The 25,467-nt window shown below is 31.2% G+C and overlaps 1 protein-coding gene across 2 annotated transcripts; it reads right to left on the reverse strand.

Moving 5' to 3' along the window:
• Positions 1-269: 269 nt before the first annotated feature.
• LOC105322995 (synaptobrevin homolog YKT6) lies at positions 270-10,018 on the reverse strand. Of its 2 annotated transcripts, none has more exons than XM_066068658.1 (8): positions 9,868-10,007; positions 3,633-3,785; positions 3,286-3,368; positions 2,931-3,031; positions 2,288-2,346; positions 1,395-1,506; positions 1,046-1,147; positions 270-451 (listed from the first exon to the last, which is right to left on the reverse strand). In XM_066068658.1, exons 2-8 carry the CDS (start codon positions 3,734-3,736, stop codon positions 416-418), a joined length of 597 nt encoding a protein of 198 aa, XP_065924730.1. In that variant the 5' UTR covers positions 3,737-3,785; positions 9,868-10,007; the 3' UTR covers positions 270-415. The 2 variants fall into 2 exon arrangements, with proteins under 2 accessions (XP_065924730.1, XP_065924729.1); XM_066068657.1 differs by having other exon boundaries at positions 271-451; positions 9,888-10,018.
• Between the last annotated feature and the right edge of the window lie 15,449 nt (positions 10,019-25,467).

Raw genomic sequence — 25,467 nt, forward strand, 5'->3', positions numbered from 1 at the left:
AATACCAATGCACATGGTTATTAACTTATATGATTTACACAACAAGTCATGGATAAAAAAAATCCACTCTTATCTTTCACAGTGCCTTGTTGAATATAAATATACATACAAGCACACACATTATAACATGCTGACTACAGACATACAATTGCACTTTAAAAGAGCAAAAAATGGTGAGAGAATAAAAAAAATAAGACACCAGTAGCTTAATTGTTAAACACAAATTTAAATCAAAGATTCATCTTTAAATTTTCAGCATTAAGCAAAACATTTAATTGATACAATAATGTATTCTTCACAATAGAGCTGAAAGTTCTTTGAATGGAGGAAAGAGATCCTCTTTTTTTGCCCCTCCCCTCTTTATAATGTTGTAAACTCAACAGACAACACGCTGCTTCTCTACTAAATAGTCTGTTCATAATATTACACAGCAGGAGTTGGTCTTCCTTGCCTGCAGAAAAAAGAGTAAATTATGAATTTGTATAGAACTGAGCAAATAATGAAATTTGTCTAAACATGATGCGGAAAAACACAGTTAGTCTCCATGCTTCATTTTGGAGACTAAATTAAATTAATGATTTAACAGCATACATGATAAGTGCTTTTCCCTGAGCCAAGATTTGTATTGTGATTATAAAAATAAATCTATCATAGGTTTATTAAAAGGAAGGTACCAGGCTTTCACCATAAAACCTCTTTAAGAGTCCTCCACACCTTGTAGCATTATACATTTATACTTTTTGACAGCATGTCACAACCTAGAGATTTATGTGTTTTATGAAATTGTTTTAATTTCATAACTTTGTAGCTCAGTATAGTATAATACTATTGAACCTCGACTTCCAAGTTCAAATAACACAGGAATTTTTGTTTTTCATTAACACATTGTAATGGTAAAAAAAATTTCTGTCATTTTCAAGTTGTGCTAATGCTGGGGTAAAAAATTCTTTAAAAAACACATCAAGTTTGGACTACTTTCAGAAACTAATTCCGAAAGTGTGGATGACCTTTTAAGAAATAATATAAGCATTGTAGGCATACTTACTGTTTTGTAAAAAGCTTTGGACTGCATGCTGAGTCCTTCTGACTTCTCCACCAAATCATTGAGCTTCTCCTCCCGCTCCAGAATCTTCTCTATTGTATCGTACTGTCAATGAAATATAAATGTTGTTATTTAAATTCATAAAAATACAGTGCAGTAATGCTCTTTTATAATTTTAACTTGGACGAATCCACTGCATTACCGTAAATCAAATCCGAAGATATCTTATATGAATCCACTGATAAATAAAAATATGTTGAAAGTGATATGTTTTGTATTAATATTGATTTATTCCGCAAAGGATTTTGCATAACTGCAATGGCCCTTTTCTTGAATGAATGAAATCACCTACCAGGATAATCTTTGTTTCATCCAATTCACTCTGAATTTTGGTCATTGAATCTGCTTGCTTGGGATCCTGGTATTTCTGAAGGTAATCGGCTAACTCTCCATACACTATCGTACTGAAAAGTAATAGACCTAATCAATACTAGCTTAAATATCCATATAAAATCCATATATTCTGGTGTCTTTTTCATTCATAAATGTTTCTTCTTATACAAGCAAGCAATTCTATTAAAATAATTCCTATTGTCATGGGCCAAGAAGAGGGTGCATTACTCTAAACACTCTACATACACATTTATACATATATACATATTCATAAGAGAGAAAGAAATGCATTATTCATTGACAGTAAAACAGACTTAAACATAGATAAAAATATCTATATGAAAACATATCAATGAAAAACCACATTAAATGTGCTCAACCATAAACACTATAGCATCAATGCTTTAAACTTCATTCTTAAAAATATACCAAAATAGCTTGCCGAGTTTAGACCTAGTTTTTGTTAAAAATATATTAATTTCCTTATAATCGGATTTGAAATTATTTAAATATATTCAAGGATGATAAAAAGTGCATCATATTCTGTAATCGTTTAATCAAGATTACTAGTATATATAGTGTTTATATGTGCAACAGTATCACATGTACACTGTAAAACAACTAAATTTATAACACAAATATCAGTACCCAAGATAAAGAACCTGATACATGTATTTTAGAAGTCTTTTAATAAGCCTAAGGGAGAGAATGACAAAGAAATGAAGAAGTTTTTGAATTCTAACAAGTACCATGACAGCTCTCTCATTTTTCGGTCAAACTTTTTTTAATCTTCAAAATTCACTATACACATATTAAATATAAACCATAACATCAAACTGAACACCCATTTACCTCGAATTAGCTGTTGGCCACTGTGACTTAGGAACTTTACCTGTAAATTCTTCCAGAACCTGTTGAAAATTAAAATACATACATGTACTACATAATTGTATACATCCAAAAATTTATTCAAAGTGGAAAGGAGGGGGGGTGGTCTCTCCTTCAGAGGGGCCCCGAGGCCCATTTTCGGTAACTTTACTATATAAATCTAACAAGTTTGAATTTTCCAGGGTGGAGGAGGGGGGCCAACCCCCTCTAGATCTGCTTATGCTATATACTACTTCTGGGTATTTTTCCTAATGATAGATACTGTAGATTCCTAATTTTATGCAATTACTTTATTCTGCCAATTTGTATCAAACCCCATGGATATACATGTAATATATACATGTAATATCACGATCATCAAAAGTTTACATATAATTCCATATCGTTCAGGACTGTCAGAAAAATGGAAGCGAGATTATAAAATCCAAAAGGGTTGCTTCTTGTGATTTCACAATAAAAATTTCTTGCGTTTAATTAAATATCAATCAGCATTAAAACATTGTTACCAGTAACCTTAAATAAATATATGAATCTATAATGCTGATTACAGGTGGCCTCCTGCAGTTTTGTAAAAGGATTGACTTTCATTCAATTCTCCGTAACATACCTTATTGATAAGAGTGTGGGCCACTCTCTGTGGGTATTCATGATCTGCGATCACTAATCCCGTTAGACAATCACTTCTGACATAAACATGGCAAATGTACTCTGAAAAATATTTAATAAAACATCATAGTGGTATTTTTGTTGTTCTCCGAAGACTCCCAATACATATACAGCCTTTGTTATAAAATCTGATGTTTTTCTGTATTCTCTCTTCAAATTTATAAACTTTCTACATACATTTTAAAAAAGGTTAATAAACAAAATTCAATGGTGATGAATGATCTCCCATTACTTTGTGTTTAAAAACAGAAAATATGTATTAAGTGGGTGAATTGAAAGACGGACATTGACCAAACCTTGTTCCTTCACAGATGCTCTAGACCCAACTATTGTTCTCTCTGCCACAATTTTACATGTGAAGTCCATAAACTCTTTTACACTGTTAAAAAAAAGAAAAACATATTATATCAGGCATAACCCATAAACCTACCCCCTAAAATAAAGAAATAAATTAAATTTCTGAATTTCAACTATTTTTTCAGCACTGAACATTTCTGTATAATAGTACTGTAGAAGAAATTAAAATTCATGATTTTTAGATTGTTCTTATTTACATTATCAACATAATAGCATAATTTAATATTCCAACTACAATATACAAGCATGGATCCATAAAATAGCAATGCATGAAAAACTTGTGTACCTAGATCTTTGAAAATATCCAAATGATGATAATTCATGTGCTGAGGCCAAGGGATTCACTTTTGTTTCCCCTTTATGAAGAACGGCTATGCAGTAAAGCTTCATAGTGGCTCGATCCTTTCAGATAAATATTATTCCCAACTAATGTCTAAATCTGAAAATATAATAAGTATGAAAATATTATGATAATGAGAAAGACTGTATGTGTGTATTATACACATACCTGTCAAAAAATTGCAATTGAAATAGGTATAAGGGAAAAATCAGAGACATTGTCATTAAAAAATATCATCATTCAGAGAAATTAGCAAGAGTTGAAAACCAATTTCTTAAAGAGATTTATGATGGCAAAATCTGACATCTTCAAATACTGTAGATTCCTAATTAAATGTGAGGAATTAATATCTGTGTAAAATAGCGAGAAGCACCCTTTGCGGGTTTTAGAATCTTGCCATTAGGCCTATATAAAACATAGGTAATCACAGATTACAAAGCTCACCGAGACGAGGCATCAACTTTATGAGGCATCACCTTTAAAACCACCTTTATCATATGATATGAAAATCATAGTTAATGATCTTGGATATTCATGGATACTGTTTTGACACAATATCGTATATCATATGTAAAAAAATTGTATGATAATCCTATGTTCATTTCATACATTATTATAAGATACAATGTTTATCAATACAATAATATAAAATATGATATTGCATCCAATGATACTTACAATATATATCATTTAATACAATATAATACTGTAATAAATATTGATGCAATATGATTTTGTAACATATAATATGACATTGTATCGTGTTATACATTATTGTATTTAATCACATAATACAATATCATAATATCTAATATAAATACAATATAGCATTATTTGATACTATATCATATCACATAATACATCACAATATTGTAACATATGATATTATATTGTATAATATAGTATAATTTTGTATTGTATGATATTGTATCATATTTGATACACAATATTGTATCATATGATACAATATAATTTGATAAAACATTGTTTCATATCATATGATACAATATCATCTGATACAGTACGATATTATATAATACAATATCATTTTATACAATATCATATCATATGATACAATATCATATTATACAATATCATATTATATGATATCTTATAATATCATATAATACAATTTCATGTATTATATAACAATATATTATATAAACCAATATCATATTATACAATATTGTATCATACGATATGCTATAATTATAATATACAATATCGTATCATATGATACAATATCATATATTGCAATATAATATGAAACAATATCATTCGATAAAATAATATATTATACAATATCATATTCTACAATATTGTATAATAATATACAATACTATACATAACAATATCATAATACAATATCATATAATAATGTACAAAAAAATTGATACAATATCATATCATATCATATAACTTTTTACAATATAATGTATGATATTACATTGTATCATATAAAACAATAGTGTATCATATCATAGAATACTATATCATAGGAATCATGTTAAATCATTTAACAACAAACACATCTATCAAGCAGGTTTGAGTGAGGTAGGAGAATTTTTAGCATCCTTGATAATGGAGATCAGGCTCTGCATCTGAAGCTACCTCTGCAATTCATTTATATTATAGTTAAATCAATTATGCAAGCTATTATCTATAAAACATGTAACCTGTTCCAAAAAAACTAAACCTCATCCAGCATCCGAAACCTATGGCTCAGATTCAGCATTCAAGCCTGTCAGATGCATCAGTATCATGAGATGCATCATCCCTGCAAGTTTGGTGATGTAAGGACCAGTAATAACTAAGATATAATCATCAGAGGGCACCTGCTCTAAAAACTTTAACCAGCTCTTAAAACCTTAACCTCATCCAGCATCCGAAACCTATGGCTCAGATTCAGCATTCATGCCTGTCAGGTGCATCAGTATCGTAAGACGCACCATCCTTGCAAGTTTGGTGAAGTTAGGACCAGAAATAACTAAGATATATTTTTTAGCATCCTTGATAATGGAGATCAGGCTCTGCATCTGAAGCTACCTCTGCCATTCATTTATATTATAGTTAGATCATATATGCAAGTTTGAAATAGTGCTATTACCTACATATATTAAACATGTGACCTGTTCCAAAAAAACTAAACCTCATCCAGCATCCGAAACCTATGGCTCAGATTCAGCATTCAAGCCTGTCAGGTGCATCAGTATCATAAGACACACCATCCATGTAAGTTTGGTAAAGTTAGGACCAGTAATAACTAAGATATGATCATCAGAGGGCACCTGCTCTAAAAACTTTAACCAGCTCTTAAAACCTTAACCTCATCCAGCATCCGAAACCTATGGCTCAGATTCAGCATTCAAGCCTGTCAGGTGCATCAGTATCATAAGACGCACCATCTATGCAAGTTTGGTGAAGTTGGGACCAGTAGTAACTTAGAAATGGCTATCAAAGGGCACCTGCAACAAAAACTTTAACCTGCTCGAAAAACCTAACTTCATCTAGCATCCGAAACCTTCGGCTCAGATTCAGCATTCAAGCCTGTCTTGTGCAAAAGTATCATAAGACACACCATCCATGCAAGTTTGGTGAAGTAAGGACCAGTAGTAAGTAAGATATAATCATCAGAGGGCACCTGCTCCAAAAACTTTAACCAGCTCTAAAAACCTTAACCTCATCCAGCATCCGAAACCTATGGCTCAGATTCAGCATTCAAGCCTGTCAGGTGCATCAGTATCATAAGACACACCATCCATGTAAGTTTGGTAAAGTTAGGACCAGTAATAACTAAGATATGATCATCAGAGGGCACCTGCTCTAAAAACTTTAACCAGCTCTTAAAACCTTAACCTCATCCAGCATCCGAAACCTATGGCTCAGATTCAGCATTCAAGCCTGTCAGGTGCATCAGTATCATAAGACGCACCATCTATGCAAGTTTGGTGAAGTTGGGACCAGTAGTAACTTAGAAATGGCTATCAAAGGGCACCTGCAACAAAAACTTTAACCTGCTCGAAAAACCTAACTTCATCTAGCATCCGAAACCTTCGGCTCAGATTCAGCATTCAAGCCTGTCTTGTGCAAAAGTATCATAAGACACACCATCCATGCAAGTTTGGTGAAGTAAGGACCAGTAGTAAGTAAGATATAATCATCAGAGGGCACCTGCTCCAAAAACTTTAACCAGCTCTAAAAACCTTAACCTCATCCAGCATCCGAAACCTATGGCTCAGATTCAGCATTCAAGCCTGTCAGGTGCATCAGTATCATAAGACACACCATCTATGCAAGTTTGGTGAAGTTTGGACCAGTAGTAACTTAGAAATGGCTATCAAAGGGCACCTGCAACAAAAACTTTAACCTGCTCCAAACACCTTAACCTCCTCCAGCATCTGAAATTCATGGCCCAGATTCAGCATCCAAGTCTCTCAAGTCCATTAGTAGGTCCAGATGCATCATTCATGCAAGTTTGGTGAAGATAGGACAAGTAATAAGATAGATACAGGACCTGCAACAAAAACTTTAACCAGGTCCGGACGCCGACGCCGACGCCGACGCCGAGGGTATAGCATAAGCTCCCCCCGACTTCGTCTCGGTGAGCTAAAAATTGTGTGTTAAAACACTGATGAAAAAATTAGGTAGGTAGAGATTTTTTTTTATTCTATCATATTTTTTCTGCATGAATCCTAAGAATCTTGTTTGTGTCAGATTTAAAAACAGATTTTTTAATAGAAATATTATAAAATTCACAATCGTATAAAAACAGACATCTAAAATTGGTAGGATCGGAGCATTTTTGTAGGTAAGGACGGGTTACCCTATACACACAACTCCTTTTTTTTAGGCCTAATATTTTTTGAGAGTTGAGATCAATAAGAAAGAAAGAAAAAAGTTCTGCTTTCGCGATTTTATATTTTCACAATTTGATACAAAACAGTGGGATCATGGAACTACAGTACTTGAGTAATATAAGGAATTTACAGTTCTCATTCTCAGACACCTTGCACAATTTTCCTAACTTTATCATCCCAGATTTTTCTTTTATTTGCAATGCAAATCCCCAAAAGACTTTTCTTTGTTAGCCACATTCTTCAACCTGACAAGATATGTTTCAAAGGAACTATCTTGCAATTTTCAATCTTGTGAATAAATATCACTTAAATCTGATGTTTTAATGAATAACGTAATAATTTAGGAAATTGTGCTGCATAAGCAATGTAAACATCTTGGAACAGTGTACGAGCAAGTATAGTCAAATAATAAACCCTGTTATTCATATTAAGGTGGTATGGACACCTCCATATTGGGATGTACTTCCTAGCTATTGAAATATGCACTAAAATCAGGTTATAAATGCTTTCTTTCCCAAAATTGTTACCTAACAGCGTAGTGTAATAAGTGGGCATTATATAACTACGGTATATGAACATTGTCATATTATGACATATTAGCCAGCAAAGCTCGCTGGCGCGGTGCGCCGGCGAGCGAAGCGAGCTCTAAGAACCAGTGTGCGCGGGAAAAAGAACAAGCTACACCTATAGATTCATCAAACAAAATTTTTTTGTCTACGTCCCATAATGCTATCCAATTTTTTCACATGTGGTGCTATGCCAAAAATGGCTGACATTTAACTCGTAATTAACGGTGTCTTGAGGTTTGAAGGCGCGTTCTGAGCACTGCACAAGCTTTGGAGAGACTCAAGAGATTTGTTACATGCTTCCATACCTTCATATTGAGTCGAGATACGTAAACAAAGACAAAACAGGCCATGAATGACGTCACAGTGTTCTCGCGCTATATTTCCCGCGATAAACTTGAGGTGGATCAAACATCTGTAATGCGTGTACTAGCATTTTAAGTATAGACTGCAATACCTGCCTCAGATGAAGTTTTTAATTTTTTGTTCTTGTTTTGATAGAGAGATTAAATATATACAAATTTACTAGCAAGAGCCATACTTTACTATCATCTCGCTCCAATTTAAAGCTAAATTTGCATCCGTGTACAGCAAGTATAAGTAGGGAAGATTAAAAAAAATAGGTCATTTTGAACTGAAAAAAAGAATAAAAAGAAAAAATAAACAGTTAAAAAATCTATACAGATATAACATATTGTCAAACCATTAAATTAGAAAATAGGAAATTATACCCCTACAAATAGGGACCAGGGGCACAGATACAACGTATGCAATTAGAATGCAAAAAAATATATGAACCAAGAAAAAAATAAAATTAAAAACAAGGTACAAAAGAAATAATAATACTGTATTTATCGTTAAAAATTTTGACCAAATCAAAAACAAAATAAATTTTACAGACTGATAAATTCTCTCCAATATAGTAAAGAACGGTTTTAGGTAGAAGCAAGTACGTATACATGTATGTATTTTGTAAGAATTTTAAAACTTAGAAATCTTATAATTCTCTCTCTCTTTCCCTCTCTCTCTTTCCCTCTCAAATTCTTGATGTAAGTTGATAACTTAATAACACTAAGTTGACACTGATGCAATGTACATGTATGAGCAGGCCCTATGATATCGCGGTAGTTAAATCATTTTGACAAAAAATCTATCAATGCTGAAATATTTCCAGAAACTAATGTTATTGTGATTTTCCTCTATTATATACCTCAATGAGGTTCAGCGTACCTATGTTTACTATGTCTAAAAATATCCCAACGTCAAATGTCAATTTCAGCGCGTGCTTCTATATGTAAACAGAAATACCGCGATACCATAGAACCCGCGATATGATAGGAAACAAGTATATGTGTAATTCTTGCTGCGCTCGCCACAGCGGTAGCACCGTAAAAACATATTATAACATGTTATGAGTTCCTATCCCACCAGGGTTTTTATAATTTTCACATTTTCAATTTGTTTACAATGTACTTCTTACCACATTGATATATACTATCTTAAGATTTTCATTAGGTGCTTGTTAAAAACAGGGACGTATATAATAACTGTTATATATGTCTTTGTAAAAAGAAATACATCTTTTTCAGTTTTCTCAGTAAAATTTGTTTCCCAAAAAAGCGAAACAGATGATAAACACACAGATATCACAACCAGATCTCGAATGTCATTATCTTAGGAGGTGTTTTTTCTCCATAAAAATGACAAACTTTCCATCTGTTTGTTTCTTTACATTACTAAAATTCTTAATCTACTTACAATCAGCGGACGTTTCTTACAATGAAATGTTCTGCTTCTCAATAGCCGGTTTTTAAAATAAACATGTGATCAAGAGATACGTTGTCAACAATATGCTGTCATACATTTACTCAATATCAATTTTTAGCAGTGATTGAAACCGGAAATGACGACAAAACTGAAAAGAAAAATGACAACTTGTTCGTATACTTTTCGGGAAGTTCTCAGTAAATTTTTTTCTCTCACAATAGTCTCATCAGTTTGTGGATCGGATAATATATAACAAAGCAGGCCTAAAGAACTGAAGTTTTATAGAATGTGAAATTCAGTTTTCGGACTACTGTTAGATGTGATGATAGATCTTTTCAAAATCAATCAAGGGGTCACTTTTTAACGATTCGGCTCTAAAAACAATGTTTGTTTTCAATGAAATATATATATATATAGTGAAATTTAAAAATTGACATACGTTTGGCACCTGAATGTACTTCCTATCTTATAATATACAATATACTATGTCGTAAACATTTATGTACATATATTTTAATATGAGAAGAATATGAAGCCAGGCGCCTGTGTCAATCCAATAAAGAGAGTATATATCTGTATCTGTATATCTGTGCTATATAGTACATACTATTATATAGCACCGCATCCTTCGATATCTTTTTACACTGGAGGCTGGGGATTGTCTATACTATCGAATAGCACTTCCCCCTCATTCGATACTTTTGGATAATAGAAATATGCAAATATCGGTCTCTGTTGAATCATGGAGGCAATCGAAACACAATAAATGTAGAAATGCAATTACTTTAATTAATCAAGTGTGGAAATCCTCCTCCATGAAAAAAAAAAAGTTCAGCAGCAACTACACATTATCGGCGGGAAAATAAAGAAAAACCAAAATAGTCCTTATATTAAATGGTACACAGTTGAATCTGTAAATCGATGAAAATTAATTTATCATTTAAAAAGTAAGAGAGTCTTAATTCACGCTGTGTGTTATTTCCTTATGCCTTAGCTTATCTTGCAAATAAAGTTTTGTTATTTAGCAATTCAAAGGGATTAAAATAGTTTGTACCCAGGTTTCCACCAACTCAAAATCCTTCATTTTCGAAAGACACGAAACTTAAACCTGGGGGGGGGGGGGGGGGGGGGGGGGGGGGCCGCTTTTTCCCACAGCAACTATTTTTTTTTTAAATTTACATAAAAAAATTGAATTATCATGGAGTTGCCCACCCCCCCCCCCCCCCCACTTTTTTGGGAGTATGTAAATAATTGATATGAAAATAAGGAAAGTAGGGGTAAAATTGAAGTTATATAGTACTATGCTACGCCAGCCCCCCCCCCCACACACACACACCCACGGATTAGGTTTTTGAAGAGTTTGGGAAACTTATTTATTTATTTTTTTGCTTGTCAAGATTTTTGGGATGAGTCTGCCCCCCCCCCTACTTTAAAAAACGATGCTACGTGCATTATGTATGAATGTGTGTATAACATGAATGTTTATGGGAAAAATTACAAATTGCAAATCAAACAAAAATCATTGTGTCTGCAACTTAAATGAAATTGAAGATGTATTCCACTTTTTACTTATTTGTCCATCACTTCGTAGTTTAAGAGAAAAGTATACTAAAAAAAATACTACTTCCGAAAACCAAGTTTCTATAAAGTTATACAGTTACTATCTACTTCTAATACTAAAGAACTGTGTAATTTAGGGAAATATTTATATTATGCAAACAAGCATCGAACTCTTGCACTCTCGAATGTGAATAATCCAAATTGATTTTGTACACTTTGTATGTCTTACTGTATTTAATATGCATATGTTCACTTGTATAACCTATGAGATATTTGTCTCTTGGAATAAAGAACTTGAACTTGTCTGTTAAATTTGACCTACACAAGTCGGTTGTTTATATCTGCTTTACCTGATAAATCGGCCCATTTTGCTTCATCTTCAATTTTTTCATAATAAGTCTACAAATATTTCCTTCCCTTTCAAACCTCTTTGCAAAACAGCTAAATTTGTTGCATGATAAAACCGACGCCTACATTTTAAAGTATACTGTCCTTTCCGATATATTTCATTTTATCAAATAAAATATACAACAAAATTAGTCATGTTGTATATTTGATTTGATAAAATGAAATATATCGGAAAAGACAGTACTCTGACCCCAGTGTGGAATTTTTTAAAATATATAAATTTATTTGATTTGAATTTGGTATAAAATGCAAGGGTAACAATTAATATCACAGATTTATAGTAAACACAAATCGTTAGAAGGAAAGATTAGATTATATGTACGTATATATCAAATCAACATGTTAAATCTTTCATAAATTATAAAACATTTCTGACAAATTATTTTACTTAAATGATAGAGGTTTTCTTTGCAGAAATATGAAAAAGGACACTTTTAGCATATTTTGCACGTGCGGGGGCTCGTCACGAACTTTTTGTGTCCTTACTTTGTGTCCATCCCTATATTATATAAAATACATAAATTAATTGCATAAAATTTTCTATTGACGCACCCCTTTACTGTAATCGAGACGATATTAAATTATTTTTAATCTGGGACAATGGAAACGATACGCGATACTTTGAATATGATCAAACTTAAAAAAAACTATAATTTGATATTGATGACGTCAAACTGGAAACACCCTCCACAACGCTAGAAATAACAACACACTTAACTCAAAGAATTTCGATCTCATTTCTACTCAGTAGTAAATCTCATGATAGGTATTAAATTATGTAATAAAATACCTATTTAATGAAAGTGGTTTTGTAACAATTTTTTTTAAAGAGGTGCTTTAATCAGTTCGTTTTAGTATAACTAAGGTACATTAATTGTATATGTAAAAATATACATGTATAGTTTAATAAAGGAATAAATGCATGCAAATAACCCACAAACGCAATGATTTCCCCTCAATCGTCATTGGACGAAAACTACGAAGTGAAGACATATTATTGATTCTGGAATATATCTTCCCAAATAGATAAGCAAATATGGTATCTATATGACATTGTCCACTCGAGTTATGTTATCAATACTTAGGTGATCCTAATTTTTCTTCGGTTAGCCGTGTGCTGCATCATTATAAATGTGTGTGTGTGTGTGTGTGTGTGTAATTTCCCTTAGTGTGTATATATATATATATATATATATATATATATATATATATATATATATATATATATATATATATATATATATATATATATATATATATACACACACACACACACACACTAAGGGAAATTATTTTCTGAATATGGCAACAAAGCCCCTTGCATGTATCTGTTATGAAGATTTCGAAAACTGTATCGACATATTCAAAGAATAGTTTACTAGTATATCATCGATAACTTTAGATCAATTCTCCGGAATTCAAGCACCGTAAAGTACATGTATAACTTTTATGATACGCAATAAGCAATATGCCAATAATCATAAGTATTTGTATATTCCTTTTGTAAAAAAAAACAACAAGAAAATCACCGAAGAAATCTTTGATTTGATAATTTACGAAACCGCATTCTTTTACAGCCCATTCCATAACACGTGAATGGTAACTTTAAAAAAAATGCTATTTCATATATTAAAATAGAAATATATCATATATCACGTTTCATGCTTTGTGCTATATACTATTAGAGCGCTAAACACGACTTCCTTTGAGCAAGCAACGATCAACCAAAGTCAGTGGGAGTGGTAGTGAAGAGTTGATGATCCAAATTAATACGTATAAATGCCATACATTGCCGGTTCTATCTGAATGTTAATAACTTGTCATAATGGGCTGCGCGCACAATCGCGGCCCTGAAGGCAGGAAGACATTCACAACTAGACATTGATTTCCTTATCCCTCAATAATCTATTGTCACATGACCTTTTCATCACATATGTTGTAAATCAGAATCAGTTGAAAATAAAGGAGAACCTAAGGAAATTGCTAATTTTGTAAAACTACGAGTCGTTAGAGGGATTCCACCCACCCACCACCTTTTTTTCCCTTGTCATTTGTATGTAGATTCTGGTCGTTGACATCGGCGTCCATGGATGGCTTTTATACATACCTGAAGCAGCTCACGATATCATATATGCACAGTATTCGTGAGGATGGGGGCAAAATAAGGTTATTTTTACGGTGCAAACTACTGAAATCAGTTTCTTTTCCCCTGTTTTTCATCCCGAACTTCATCCGCAATTCGTATCTCTATCATCGTTTGTTTTTTTTATTTTCACTGTTTATACAAGGAACATGCACATTTTCAATCGGTAATTTTCGATACAGCATGCAGAATTGCCTTAATGCACGCAACATTATATTTCTGTCACGGAGTCACATAAACAATATGATTAAAAATAAAGCCAAGCTTTCTTAATGAGCCGCTCCCCTTCCATTACATAAATGGATCGTGGATGAAACATCGAACACTGACAATAATCTATTCTTGGTCGGTAAACGTATATGCCTAGAATCAGCTTAAATTCACATCAAAATGAGAGCTTTCATTTTGCCAATATCGATAAAAAAAAATTCCATACCTTTCATTCTTTAATCACAAAGGCGACGAAATCAAATTTAAACATTGGGTCGCTGGTTCAAATCCGAATTTAGGACTTGACGCAAGGGAGCCTGTGATTTGTAAGAAAAAACAGATAAGGTTCCCTTTTATCGAGAACACTGGCGTTCCCCTGAAAAATGATTCATATAATGTTCATAAAATTTATCTGAAGTTTTCATCGAAAATTGGTATTATCACATTTTTTTGTAAATTTCATCAAAATAAAACATAACAAGCAAAAACCAAAAGTTTTTATTTTCTCAATCTCTATAATGTCTTTATATAAAAGATTAAAGTATACAGTAATTGCAATATTTTGACAAAATAACTTGATTATTATAAGGAATTGAAATACCGGTAGATGTTTGTGACATGATACATGCAAGTCAAATGATAAAAAAAATCCCCAAGAAAGTAATTTAAGCAAAACTGGAAAACAATCAATGATCAATAAATCATTATTCATTTAGTTGTATTGAAACAAATGGTTAAACTAAATGCCAATGTTTAAAACTATCTCGCTTTAATGAAAAGCATTCACAATACATGTATATAAAAGACATAGAATTTAATAATTTCATGTTTAACGTTGTTGCAATTGCATTAAAAAAATGTTTTCATAGAGAAATAAAAACTATAGGTTAAATTTTTAAAAAATCAACAAAACCCCATAGGCTAATAATGTTGTGCAGTTTTCATTCTTTTTAAGAACTCAGCATTTTTTGCACTGATTTCACCCTGTAGACGATTGTTACTTTTTTATAAAATCAATACACGACAAAAAAAAAATATTTTCTGCGAGATTAATGATTTACAACAGTGTGAATGTCGTGAACTATAGTCTTAATATCCCGGGGTACAGTCTCCAAAACCTGCGGTAAAGAAGAAAATATCAAACTATCAATAATACGAAAATAAACCACACAAGAAACCTATTTTTTTTATAATGAGAAAATGAAATGCAAGACATTAGTGTTTAATGCTTTCTGATAAACCTAGAAGTCTGGAGTACCTATCCCCCCTTAAAGTTTTGTTATGACATTCCAATTTTGTTATTTTATATAAATTTCAAGACTCATCGTGCTGACAGTTACTGCTTTATGCAATCACACATTAATGTTTGTTTAGTTGTTTTTGTTTGTTTGTTTTTGTTTGTTTTGTTTTGGGTTTTTTTTTGTAAAAGAAAAAAAATAAACTCCAACTACATTGAGTTGCAGCAGTGACAATAGTTTAAATGTTCGAAAATAAACTTTAGGCATAATTATATTGACATTAATATGTCGTTAATATGTTGCTAGTTTGGGAAGGAGTTATAGTAATTTAAATGAGATATGTATATTTATATATCTTACCGGTATTTCGGTGGGAGTTCTAATCTAATCATATTATTCAAACAAAAGATACACGTCGTTTTAAAATAGATCAATTTTTTTTGCAATTCAAATTTTTCTTTCCTAATAAACTCAGCAAAGATTTTGTTAAATACTAATATAATACGAGCAATAATACTCTGAAGTTATACGAGTGAATTTTGGCCGATCTTATCAAATTAAAAAAAGTAATAATTACATATTTAAAAAAATGTGAAAACATTAATCAATTTAAAAAAAAAAATCCTGTGAGTAAATATTCGAGAAATCAAAATGCTTTCGTAATGAATAATAAAGCCACATAGAAAACAATTGTATTTTAAGCAATTCAGGTGATAGTTTATACCTCATCAAACATGTAAAACATTACCAACCATATCAGCTTTTCTAATGTTCATTATTAGCACACGTATAAACAAAGATATAAGTTGTGTAAATCTTAAAACGTTTTGCGCCGTATGCGTACATCAACGAACCTAAATTCATGTTTTATCAGGAAAAAAACATCCCAGAAAAATCCTCGTATCAATTTAATCAAATGAACATGAAAAAGCACAAGTTTATAATAAAGTAAAAGCCAAAAGTTGTATCGAGACGTGTACAACAGTAGTGAAGCCAAGGCAGAGAAACACACAGCCTCGAAAAGAAATATTTTTGTACCATCTAGCCGCGGAACTAAGGGAAGATATTGAAAAGGTTCCATCAACAGTTAATGACCTAAAATATCGCAATATATGATATCCACCAGGCTTTAATTCATTCAATAAATGGTCTGCGGGCCTCTATTGCGTTAAATAATGCAACATTTTGTGCGTAAAGTGAGGGGAAAAAGTCAAAAGTTTTATTAATACAGCTTGAATGTACTTTTCCGGTTGCTTTAAACGATAAAGAGAAATGTGATGCAATTTTAGCAAGGCAAGCATCTAAGGCCATGTTTGAAAATATTTAAAATGGGTATTATGAAACATTTTAAGAAACTCAGGAAGCATTTTTTGGTCATATTGAAAAAAAAAAACCCAGTTACATTGTTTATCGGAATTTTTAATAAATATACACAAATACCCCAAAGCTTCAATCCTTATATGGCCAGACTCTTCTGTTTTAAATTCAGCTCAGTAAAAGGAATTTTAAAAATGTCAAATGAATTTTGGTTTGATTAGTGCAGCTGGAGAGTAAGAGAATATGTCAGGCAATTTGCTATATAAATTTTGTGATATTCCCTGGCTTAAAAGAGTGTAATAAAACACGATTTTCAGAAGACCAAATCAAATTATTCTACTATTTATTTACATTAAGAATGACTCCTTATGAAAAAAAAAAAAATGAGGCATTTGTGTTAGCGACGGTCTTGATATCAACATAATAGCATAATAGTATAGCATAACTTTTTATTTTTATTTAACTTTTTAAACACGAAGAATATATATATAAATATATATATATATATATATATATATATATATATATATATATATATATATATATATATATATATATATACATATATATATATATATATATATATATATATATATATATATATATATATATATATATATATATATATATATATATATAAACACAAAGAATAAGTCCAATGCTCAAACAACAAAAAGTTGTTTGAGCATTGGACTTATTCTTTATGTTTATTCATCCCCGGTAACAAGAAAAAGGATTTATTGAAAAATAAATAAATAAATATATATATATATATAGAGAGAGAGAGAGAGAGAGAGATTCAAAGCGAGCTTTATCGTTGCTTTGTTGTCGCTTGTTTTAATTTTGGAGTGTGCCAGTAATATTACCCCCTTGACAATTCCACGCCTTTTAATAATGCTGCTTCTGACTCAATAAAAGACCGCAAATTAAACTAAAGTGAGTCGATGTAAATAAGATGTAAGTAAGTAATATGTTCAATAATTCAAATGAATGCTTAATTTCTCAGTACAAGTAATGAATTCTCATCGAGAGAAAAACAGTAACAACACCACTTGTATTGAGCACAGAAATATTCAATGAAAATATTGGTATTTAATGATTGATTAATAGATAGTAAAATAATTTTTAAAAAAATGTCATCTCGTTGAAGCAATATTTAATGAATTCAAGTTTATTGTCATTCTAGCCATTATCTTCTTTTGTATAGTACCGACTGTTAAAGACATCCAATTTTTTGTTCTATTAGTGGCGAAACTCTGTGGCAGATGTTTTTTTTTTTGTTTTATTGCCTGTTCAATACATTTTCTTCGTTAAATTTCTTATTCTATAAACAAAGACGTTAATGAAGAAGGAAAACGACACTATTACCATTTAAGTTAATCTTAGAATCCTCCCTCACTTAGGACACAAAGCTTTCCCATCCTTCCCTCGAAATTTACGATGTGTAACACTACCCTGTTTGTAGGTCATTTCATACATCATTTCAATTTACTACTAAAATAACATACACCAACTCAGGTTTTCGCAGCCAATGAAGAAGAAGGTATGGGGGAGGAATATTCAGTTGTGTCTTGCTGCAGAAGAATCTCTTTAGATGTGACACCTTTTGGAATCTTCATGTCTGAAATTTGACTCCTCTGGTGCGATTTCCTTATATTGGCATTCGCATATTGGCAACAAACAGTTAGTGGACATGACCCACCATTCAGGTAAGGTTAATTTAAAGCTAATTATGCTGTATTTGTCCTCCCATATGCTACGTAAGTTATCTTACTGAAAAATTGATTATTATAAATAATGTAGTTTTTTCTACTTATATAAAGCGAAATGATAGTGATAAAAAAAATCCCTTTGGCTTCAGCCTGCTTTAATCCCTACATACGAACACATATTGCTAGGAAAACATTCACTTCTTGTTCATTGATTTCCTTCGTGATCCGTTTGGTTTTGTCATGAGGTTAATTCATGATCAATACGTTTGGGGGTTGGATTTTTTATTCTCCATTTTTTTTTCATTCATGCTGCGATGTCGGCCCCAGAGCATTAAGTCTTGTAAATATATACAATGATTCATAGGAACTGTCGCCTCTCTAACGCAAAAAGCTATATGCGTCTCGTTGTAAACTTTGCAATAAAATATAAAATATGTTCACCGTTTGCGCACCATGTTTAGTATGAATTGTACAAAACGTCATTATGATTTCTTTGCCGTTTCTCTATATCCTCCAAGACTTACTACATATTTTACAAATACAGCAGTTTCCCAGTCTAAATAACTGATGTTCAGTCATAATCAAACTTTGAATAATAAATATATTTAACTTTTTTTTAATTCATATATTTTGCGTTGTCGACTTTAAAGCAAAGGAGTCCTGAAGTATATTAACATCTACATAAATAGATACATTTGCACACTTAACACTGAGTTTGATCTCTTTATAGCATGCATTTTCTGATCGCATAAGAACTGTTTGCCATTATAAACTTCGATGTCCAATTTACCATAATGTGTGTCCTTAAGTAGAAGCTGCTCTCTGGATGATACATGTCCATGTATGTCGATAAAACAAATTGATAAAATAGCATTTCTCTTAATCATCTATAAATGGCCGAATCACCTAAATGACCGATTCGACGCAAGTAAGTACATGTACCCTTTATGAAATTTATTGAATTGCAATATTCTCACAATGTCTTCATATCATTTTATAAAAAATCAGAACTGTCAATGTTTTATAAATTGATACTCCTACTCTCTAATTGGATTGTTTTCTCATCCGCTACGTGAACACAACTATATTACAAGTCTAAATGTCAACGCCATCAAGTAAACAGGTTTACGCGCTTTTAATTTAGTGAAATCAAATGCTTGGGTCTGGCTTGAAAATCGATTTAAATTTTTATGACGTGATTGATGTGTCCAAAAAAAAAACCCCAATCCAGTATTGTCCTAACAGTGATAAGTATGCTTTATATTTTTATACGCCACACACACACACACACACACACACACACACACAGGTCACACTTGTTTTCTCCTTCCTACTCTTCTATCAACTGATGAAAAAAAATCGAAGTAGATTGCAGATCAGTTTTTTTATTCTAAAAGTTTTGAAATTAAAAACAAAATAATGTAACAAAGAAACAAGTTAACTTTTCAGTAACCAATCCTTTGAATAGCGGGTCAAGTGAAGTCAATATTTCTGAAGAAGGTCTAAGCGAGTTAAAAAGCAAAATAATGACCGCACATTTATGAGCACAACATTTTGATCGTTATTGACTTAATGTCTTTAATTTATCGTGTCACATAACTATAAACATGGATATAAAATGATATACATATACTGTAGAAAGCGGTAGGATACCTCATCGTCGCAAACCATGTTTTGAGTACAGAAGCTTCCTCAAACAGGGCGATGATGGAGACACAAATGGGTTACCAATGATGATGATACCCAAAAGCGTTATTTTCCTCCCTATATAAAAGAAAAAGAAAAAATGATGATTATTTTTATGATATCATAAAAACTTTTTTTTCGTATGAGATTATTATATTTAGGGTAAAATAAAACTATAATAATGATTTGGAGATACCATACGCGTTCCAAAAAAAGATCATCATGGCAATATAGACATGAAATGATAAGATTAACATTACTTTGGCAAAAATTAGACCTTCACTCATCCATGAAAGCATAGACCTAATAAGATCTTTCATCATAAGGACAGCATATGGTGCAATAAAACAATTTTAACGTTAAAAGTACATTGTAGACATACAATAAAAAGATTAAATAAGTTTTTAAAAATCTTTACATTACTATGACGGAATATTAAGATCTTCACATTACCACGACCACATAGACCCACAATAATAAGATTTTCACAAATGCAACGACAGCTTAGACGCATAATATTAAGATCTTTTATCGCCATAGCAGCTTAGGAACACAATAAAAGATCTTCACATTTTTATTACGGTACAGGCATACAATTATTATACGATCTCCTCATCAAAAAGGAAGATATAACTAAGCGGTTTCAATCTGACAACAAAGATATAACTATGATTTTAAATCTTAATATTCTGAAATAAAAATGAAATTTTAATATTTTACAAATACAAAATATTTAAATCAATGATTGTAACCCCCCATCCCAAATAATAATAATAATGATTAGAAACTAACTAATTAAACAATTTTTTAAAAAAAGCTTGCATTGGAGGTGGTCCGATATCACGACCTGTCGTTTAAAAGTTTTATGTAAATTCTTGAAACCTTTACAAGGTAAATTATGATAGTAAGTACGCTAGAATTAATCCTTCTGATCAAAACTTAGAAGGAATTGTAAAAGAAGTTTCTATATCATACAGCTTTAAAGTACTAACGAAATCAAACATGAGCATTAGCAAGGACATTTTTTGTAATATTTTTTTTTGGCCTTGGGTCAAATAGATCAAAATGAGTTTAAAAGTTGTCTAGAAAGTAATATTTGTTTTTATTACTCCTGAAACAAAATTAAAGAATAAAATTTTTAAAAAGAACCGAAGCAAAACCAAGAAATCTAATACCAATCTATCACTCTCCATACGTAATAATTTTTTCTCAAGGAATTTAAATACTTCAAACTGAGTTTATTTATGAGACACGGGGACACTTGTTGGTTTAAACAATATTAAAACATGTTTGTATGTCTACTGTAGAATTATCTCTTTCTATATGAATATTCAATATTCGATGACTTCAAAGTTAAGACTCAATTTTGACATCAAATTACTGGTAAAAGTTTTAATAATGAAATATTTTCAATCTCGGTAATTTTTTAAAAATCCTTATGTACCTTTGTTAAATAGTAGTAGAAAGTAATTTGATAAAAAAAAAATATGTGTTCAATTATAGTTCAAAATATTAGCTCGTTCTCCAATGATAATTCCAAAGATTGTTCTTCACAATTCCGACAGATGCTGTGTTATGCATTGGTTAAAACTATAAAGAAATCATTTCAATTAAATTCAAACATTTCCCCTAAGAATTTCTCTTCAGTTCCTATACACTCTTATCTAAGTACCCAAGCAAGAGGGCTTAAGATTCATTTTGAAACACACAAATAATTTTCACAAACAAAAAAAGATATACATCATTCAATGTTTTTGTCCTCTGTGTAACACTCAAACCATCCCATCCACCCGTCACTGGAATCGTTTCATCTAAAAAAAAAAAAAAAATGAAACATCCAATGAGAGTGAAGTGATCGAATTCTCAAGACAAAAGTTCAGTTTAGTTTTCTTTCTCTCTCAAAACATTGAAATGCATAAAAAAGTATTCGTAATTGTGTACAGTATTATGAAGAGGCAAGGCCAAACAGAAAGTAAGTAATTTTCTAGGCAACATTCTTACAATGATATTTAAAATTTGTTTTGAATTTAAAAATACACAATGTCTTAGAAGATTCTTAAATATCATTCAATCTGCTATTTTTTGTAAAAATTAATCTCGTAACAATTGATGTAAATAATTGTAAATTGATGTAAATAATTGCTGTATTGTAATAAAATAAAAGAATTATATCACGAAAAGGCTAAATCAAACCGTTTGCATAGTTTACAATACATCATTCATCGTTTATTGCATTGATTGGATTACGAATCCATAATGATATTCATTTGATCTTAAATTATATTTTTTTATCTTATATCGAAACGTCAGCTAAAGTGACCGCTTTCTGCCCACACTTTTCGACAGAATTAAAGATATTATGCTTTCAGAGTTTATACTAGGTGAAGTTTATTTTACAACTTTGCCCTGTCAACAACTTGTCAATAATTACTCGAAAAATTCTATATAATCACTTTGACATTTTTGAAATTGTGAAAGAACTAGAGAATAGTGAGTAATGTAGTCTGCTCATTACAAGGAATGCCCTGTGGGATGGAGGCCGCTTAGGTGATAGGCCTTCTTAAATGGTAGAGAAAGAGCGAGAAAAAGAGAAAGAAAACAGTCAATGAATTCTTGAACTAGTCAAAAATTGGATTGGCAATTTCGTATTACATAAAAATGAAATTTTTCTGGTGGGCTTTTATTCATTTAGGAAAAATGGCATTAAAATTCCTGTCATTTGTTTAAGTAATGGATTGACATTAATAAAAAGTACTGATCAGACAACTGGATATAAAAGAATGGTGTTCAAAGCGCACAGTTAACAAAATAATTATGTAGTTCGATTGTACTTTGTGAAAGTTTCAAATCAAGCAGCATACGCCTCATAGAAGATATCCTCGTCTTGCTTCTCTTTCTTTTCGTCTGATTAGGCAATGCCAAGTTATGTACTTTAAAAAAGAGAGCTCTATAATTGACCAAAAACCCTCCGTTCATTTAAGACGATTGATTCATAGCTGATGTCTCCTAACAAAATTCTTATAGCGTCATTGTTTCTTCGTTTTCTTATCTTGTTTGTTTTGCTTCATTTTATTGTTTATATGTTACCTCCCCAAGTTTTTTTGGTAGTGTCATGTTGAAAATTTTATTTACACCCAATTTTGAATTAAATGTGTGAGTATAAATACAAATTTACAACATGAAAATAGAAAGATGGGATTTGCATTGTTCATTTTGACAATATTTGGAAGTTTATGTGGATTTACAATTTACGTTATTAGAATACTGAATAATACTGGCAATTTGAATATTGAACTGACAGCATAATGGTATTTTCTATTCGAACAGTGAATAGCGAATACTCCAATTTCTTATTGCCTAGGAAGACTGATATTTCTACTTTCTGGATTTAATGCCAGTGCATGAGAGCGAACCTTTTTTTAAATTGAATTTACGTTGGTAAAACTGTCGATGATTTTGAAAAGATGATTGTTAATATCAAAAAGCATAGCTTAAGTAAAAGAGAACCAGTTGTGGATGATCTACTTTCCTATTATACAAATGTAATAGGAATTGAGGAATCAGCAAATAAATACATTGAAAACATAAGGCTGGACCAAGAATCGACCTGGAACCCCTGTAACTCTAATAAGGAGCTTTTTTTCATCTTTTACTGAAATTCAGCATTATATATATATATATATATATATATATATATATATATATATATATATATATATATATATATATATATATTCTTTAAAACAACTGAATTTATACAAAAGGAATACAATTTAAAAATTGAATATCAACACACCTAGCACACAGGACCTCTACCATTTAGCTATCCAGGTCGATATCCATGGTCAAACTATTTCACATGTAAAATCAATCAGCTACGACTGAAGAAATAAATAAGCCGACAATATATGTCTCTCCCTCTCTTATTCTCTCTCTCTCTCTCTCTCTCTCTCTCTCTCTCTCTCTCTCTCTCTCTCTCTCTCTCTCTCTCTGCAAGTTGGATTTTCTAAATAGAAAATTTCAGACCATTTTTGGATATAAAAAATTGTTTCCTTGCAAATCTTTAGCAAAAACTCGATAGAAATCTTTGCATGTTCATTTACATATAATGATACAAGCTTTTTTTGTTAAGTTTTTGTTTTATCACTTGAGATAATATGTGAATCACTTGAGGTAATATATGACTTTCAGCATTTTACCCCAATCACTTAGGATTGACAAAAGAAGACTAGTAAATTGCAAAAAAGGATGGTTTAAATGTTACTGAAGTTAAAAAGGTGTCGGTATTGTTAGGAATAAATTTTCTCAAAAAACATTATTCAATATTTATACCACTCGAAGAATAAGTCTAGATTGGGTTTTTTTTTCAATACAGATATAACTGTTAACCAAAGGCAATTGATGAAAACATGAGGATCTAGGTGGACTTCATTTAGACAATTTCTGAATATTTCTCAACAGGTTATAACATTATGATAAAAAAAAAATAGGCATGCTTATCCATTTTCCATCAAATCTAAAAATGGTCATAAAATATATCGTTGAATAAATCATACGACAGGTTGTGAATTTTTACACCTAGCAATTGAATGCAAACAATATGAAATGGTTATTATCTGTCTGTTACATCAGATACTGGACGGTCCGGTTTTATAACCATTACATAGTTTGTATAAAGTATAATACTTGTTTCCAAATAGTTTTTTATGGTTTTATACATTCTGTGATATGTTACAAATGTTCCGTACAATTATCTTAAGTCAAAGTTGTTAAACAGCAATGACATACGATTGTCATTAGTTTAGTTTTTTGATAGTTCTTGAGACATATTTTAGGATAAATCTTATATGACAGCTTTCAAAAATTGGTCCCTTGGTTTTAAGCTTTATCTGGTTGCAAAAATTGATGGCGATTTCATAAGTAACCCTATTCAAAAGTTCTTATTGTTACATGTATTAAAATTTTGAGAGCATTTGTTTTCTTTAACATTGTATTGTTTTCTTTTCGCCTTCCTGTCCATTACATATCATATACTTAGTATTTGTTCAAGTTCATGTAAATGTTGTCATACTTTTTCTTTCCCAATTAAAATCAAAGTACTGAAGTACTTACGGGAGTTGATTTTATCGATTATCATTTTTTAAAATCAACTTATCTTGCATGGCATATTAGTTTCTAGTCTGTATTTGACTTACGCGCTTTTTGGGAGTTGATTTTAATCAACTCTCCTATGCAGTTACTCTGGCAAACCGAAAGTGAAACAGTGTTTGGACCTAAGCACAAATCATCATCGCTGACAAGACGTAGATCTTGAAAT

This window comes from Magallana gigas, chromosome 8 (genome assembly GCF_963853765.1).
Source record: "Magallana gigas chromosome 8, xbMagGiga1.1, whole genome shotgun sequence".
NCBI classification, from domain to species: Eukaryota; Metazoa; Mollusca; class Bivalvia; order Ostreida; family Ostreidae; genus Magallana; species Magallana gigas.

Coding starts and splice junctions, on each gene's coding strand:
- LOC105322995 (XM_066068658.1), bottom strand. CDS start 3,736: ATGAAGCTTTACTGCATAGCCGTTCTTCATAAAGGGGAAACAAAAGTG. Junction 3,032..3,285: donor AGCATCTGTGAAGGAACAAG/GTTTGGTCAATG, acceptor AATATTTTTCAG/AGTACATTTGCCATGTTTAT. Junction 452..1,045: donor CCAAAGCTTTTTACAAAACA/GTAAGTATGCCT, acceptor TTTTTTCTGCAG/GCAAGGAAGACCAACTCCTG.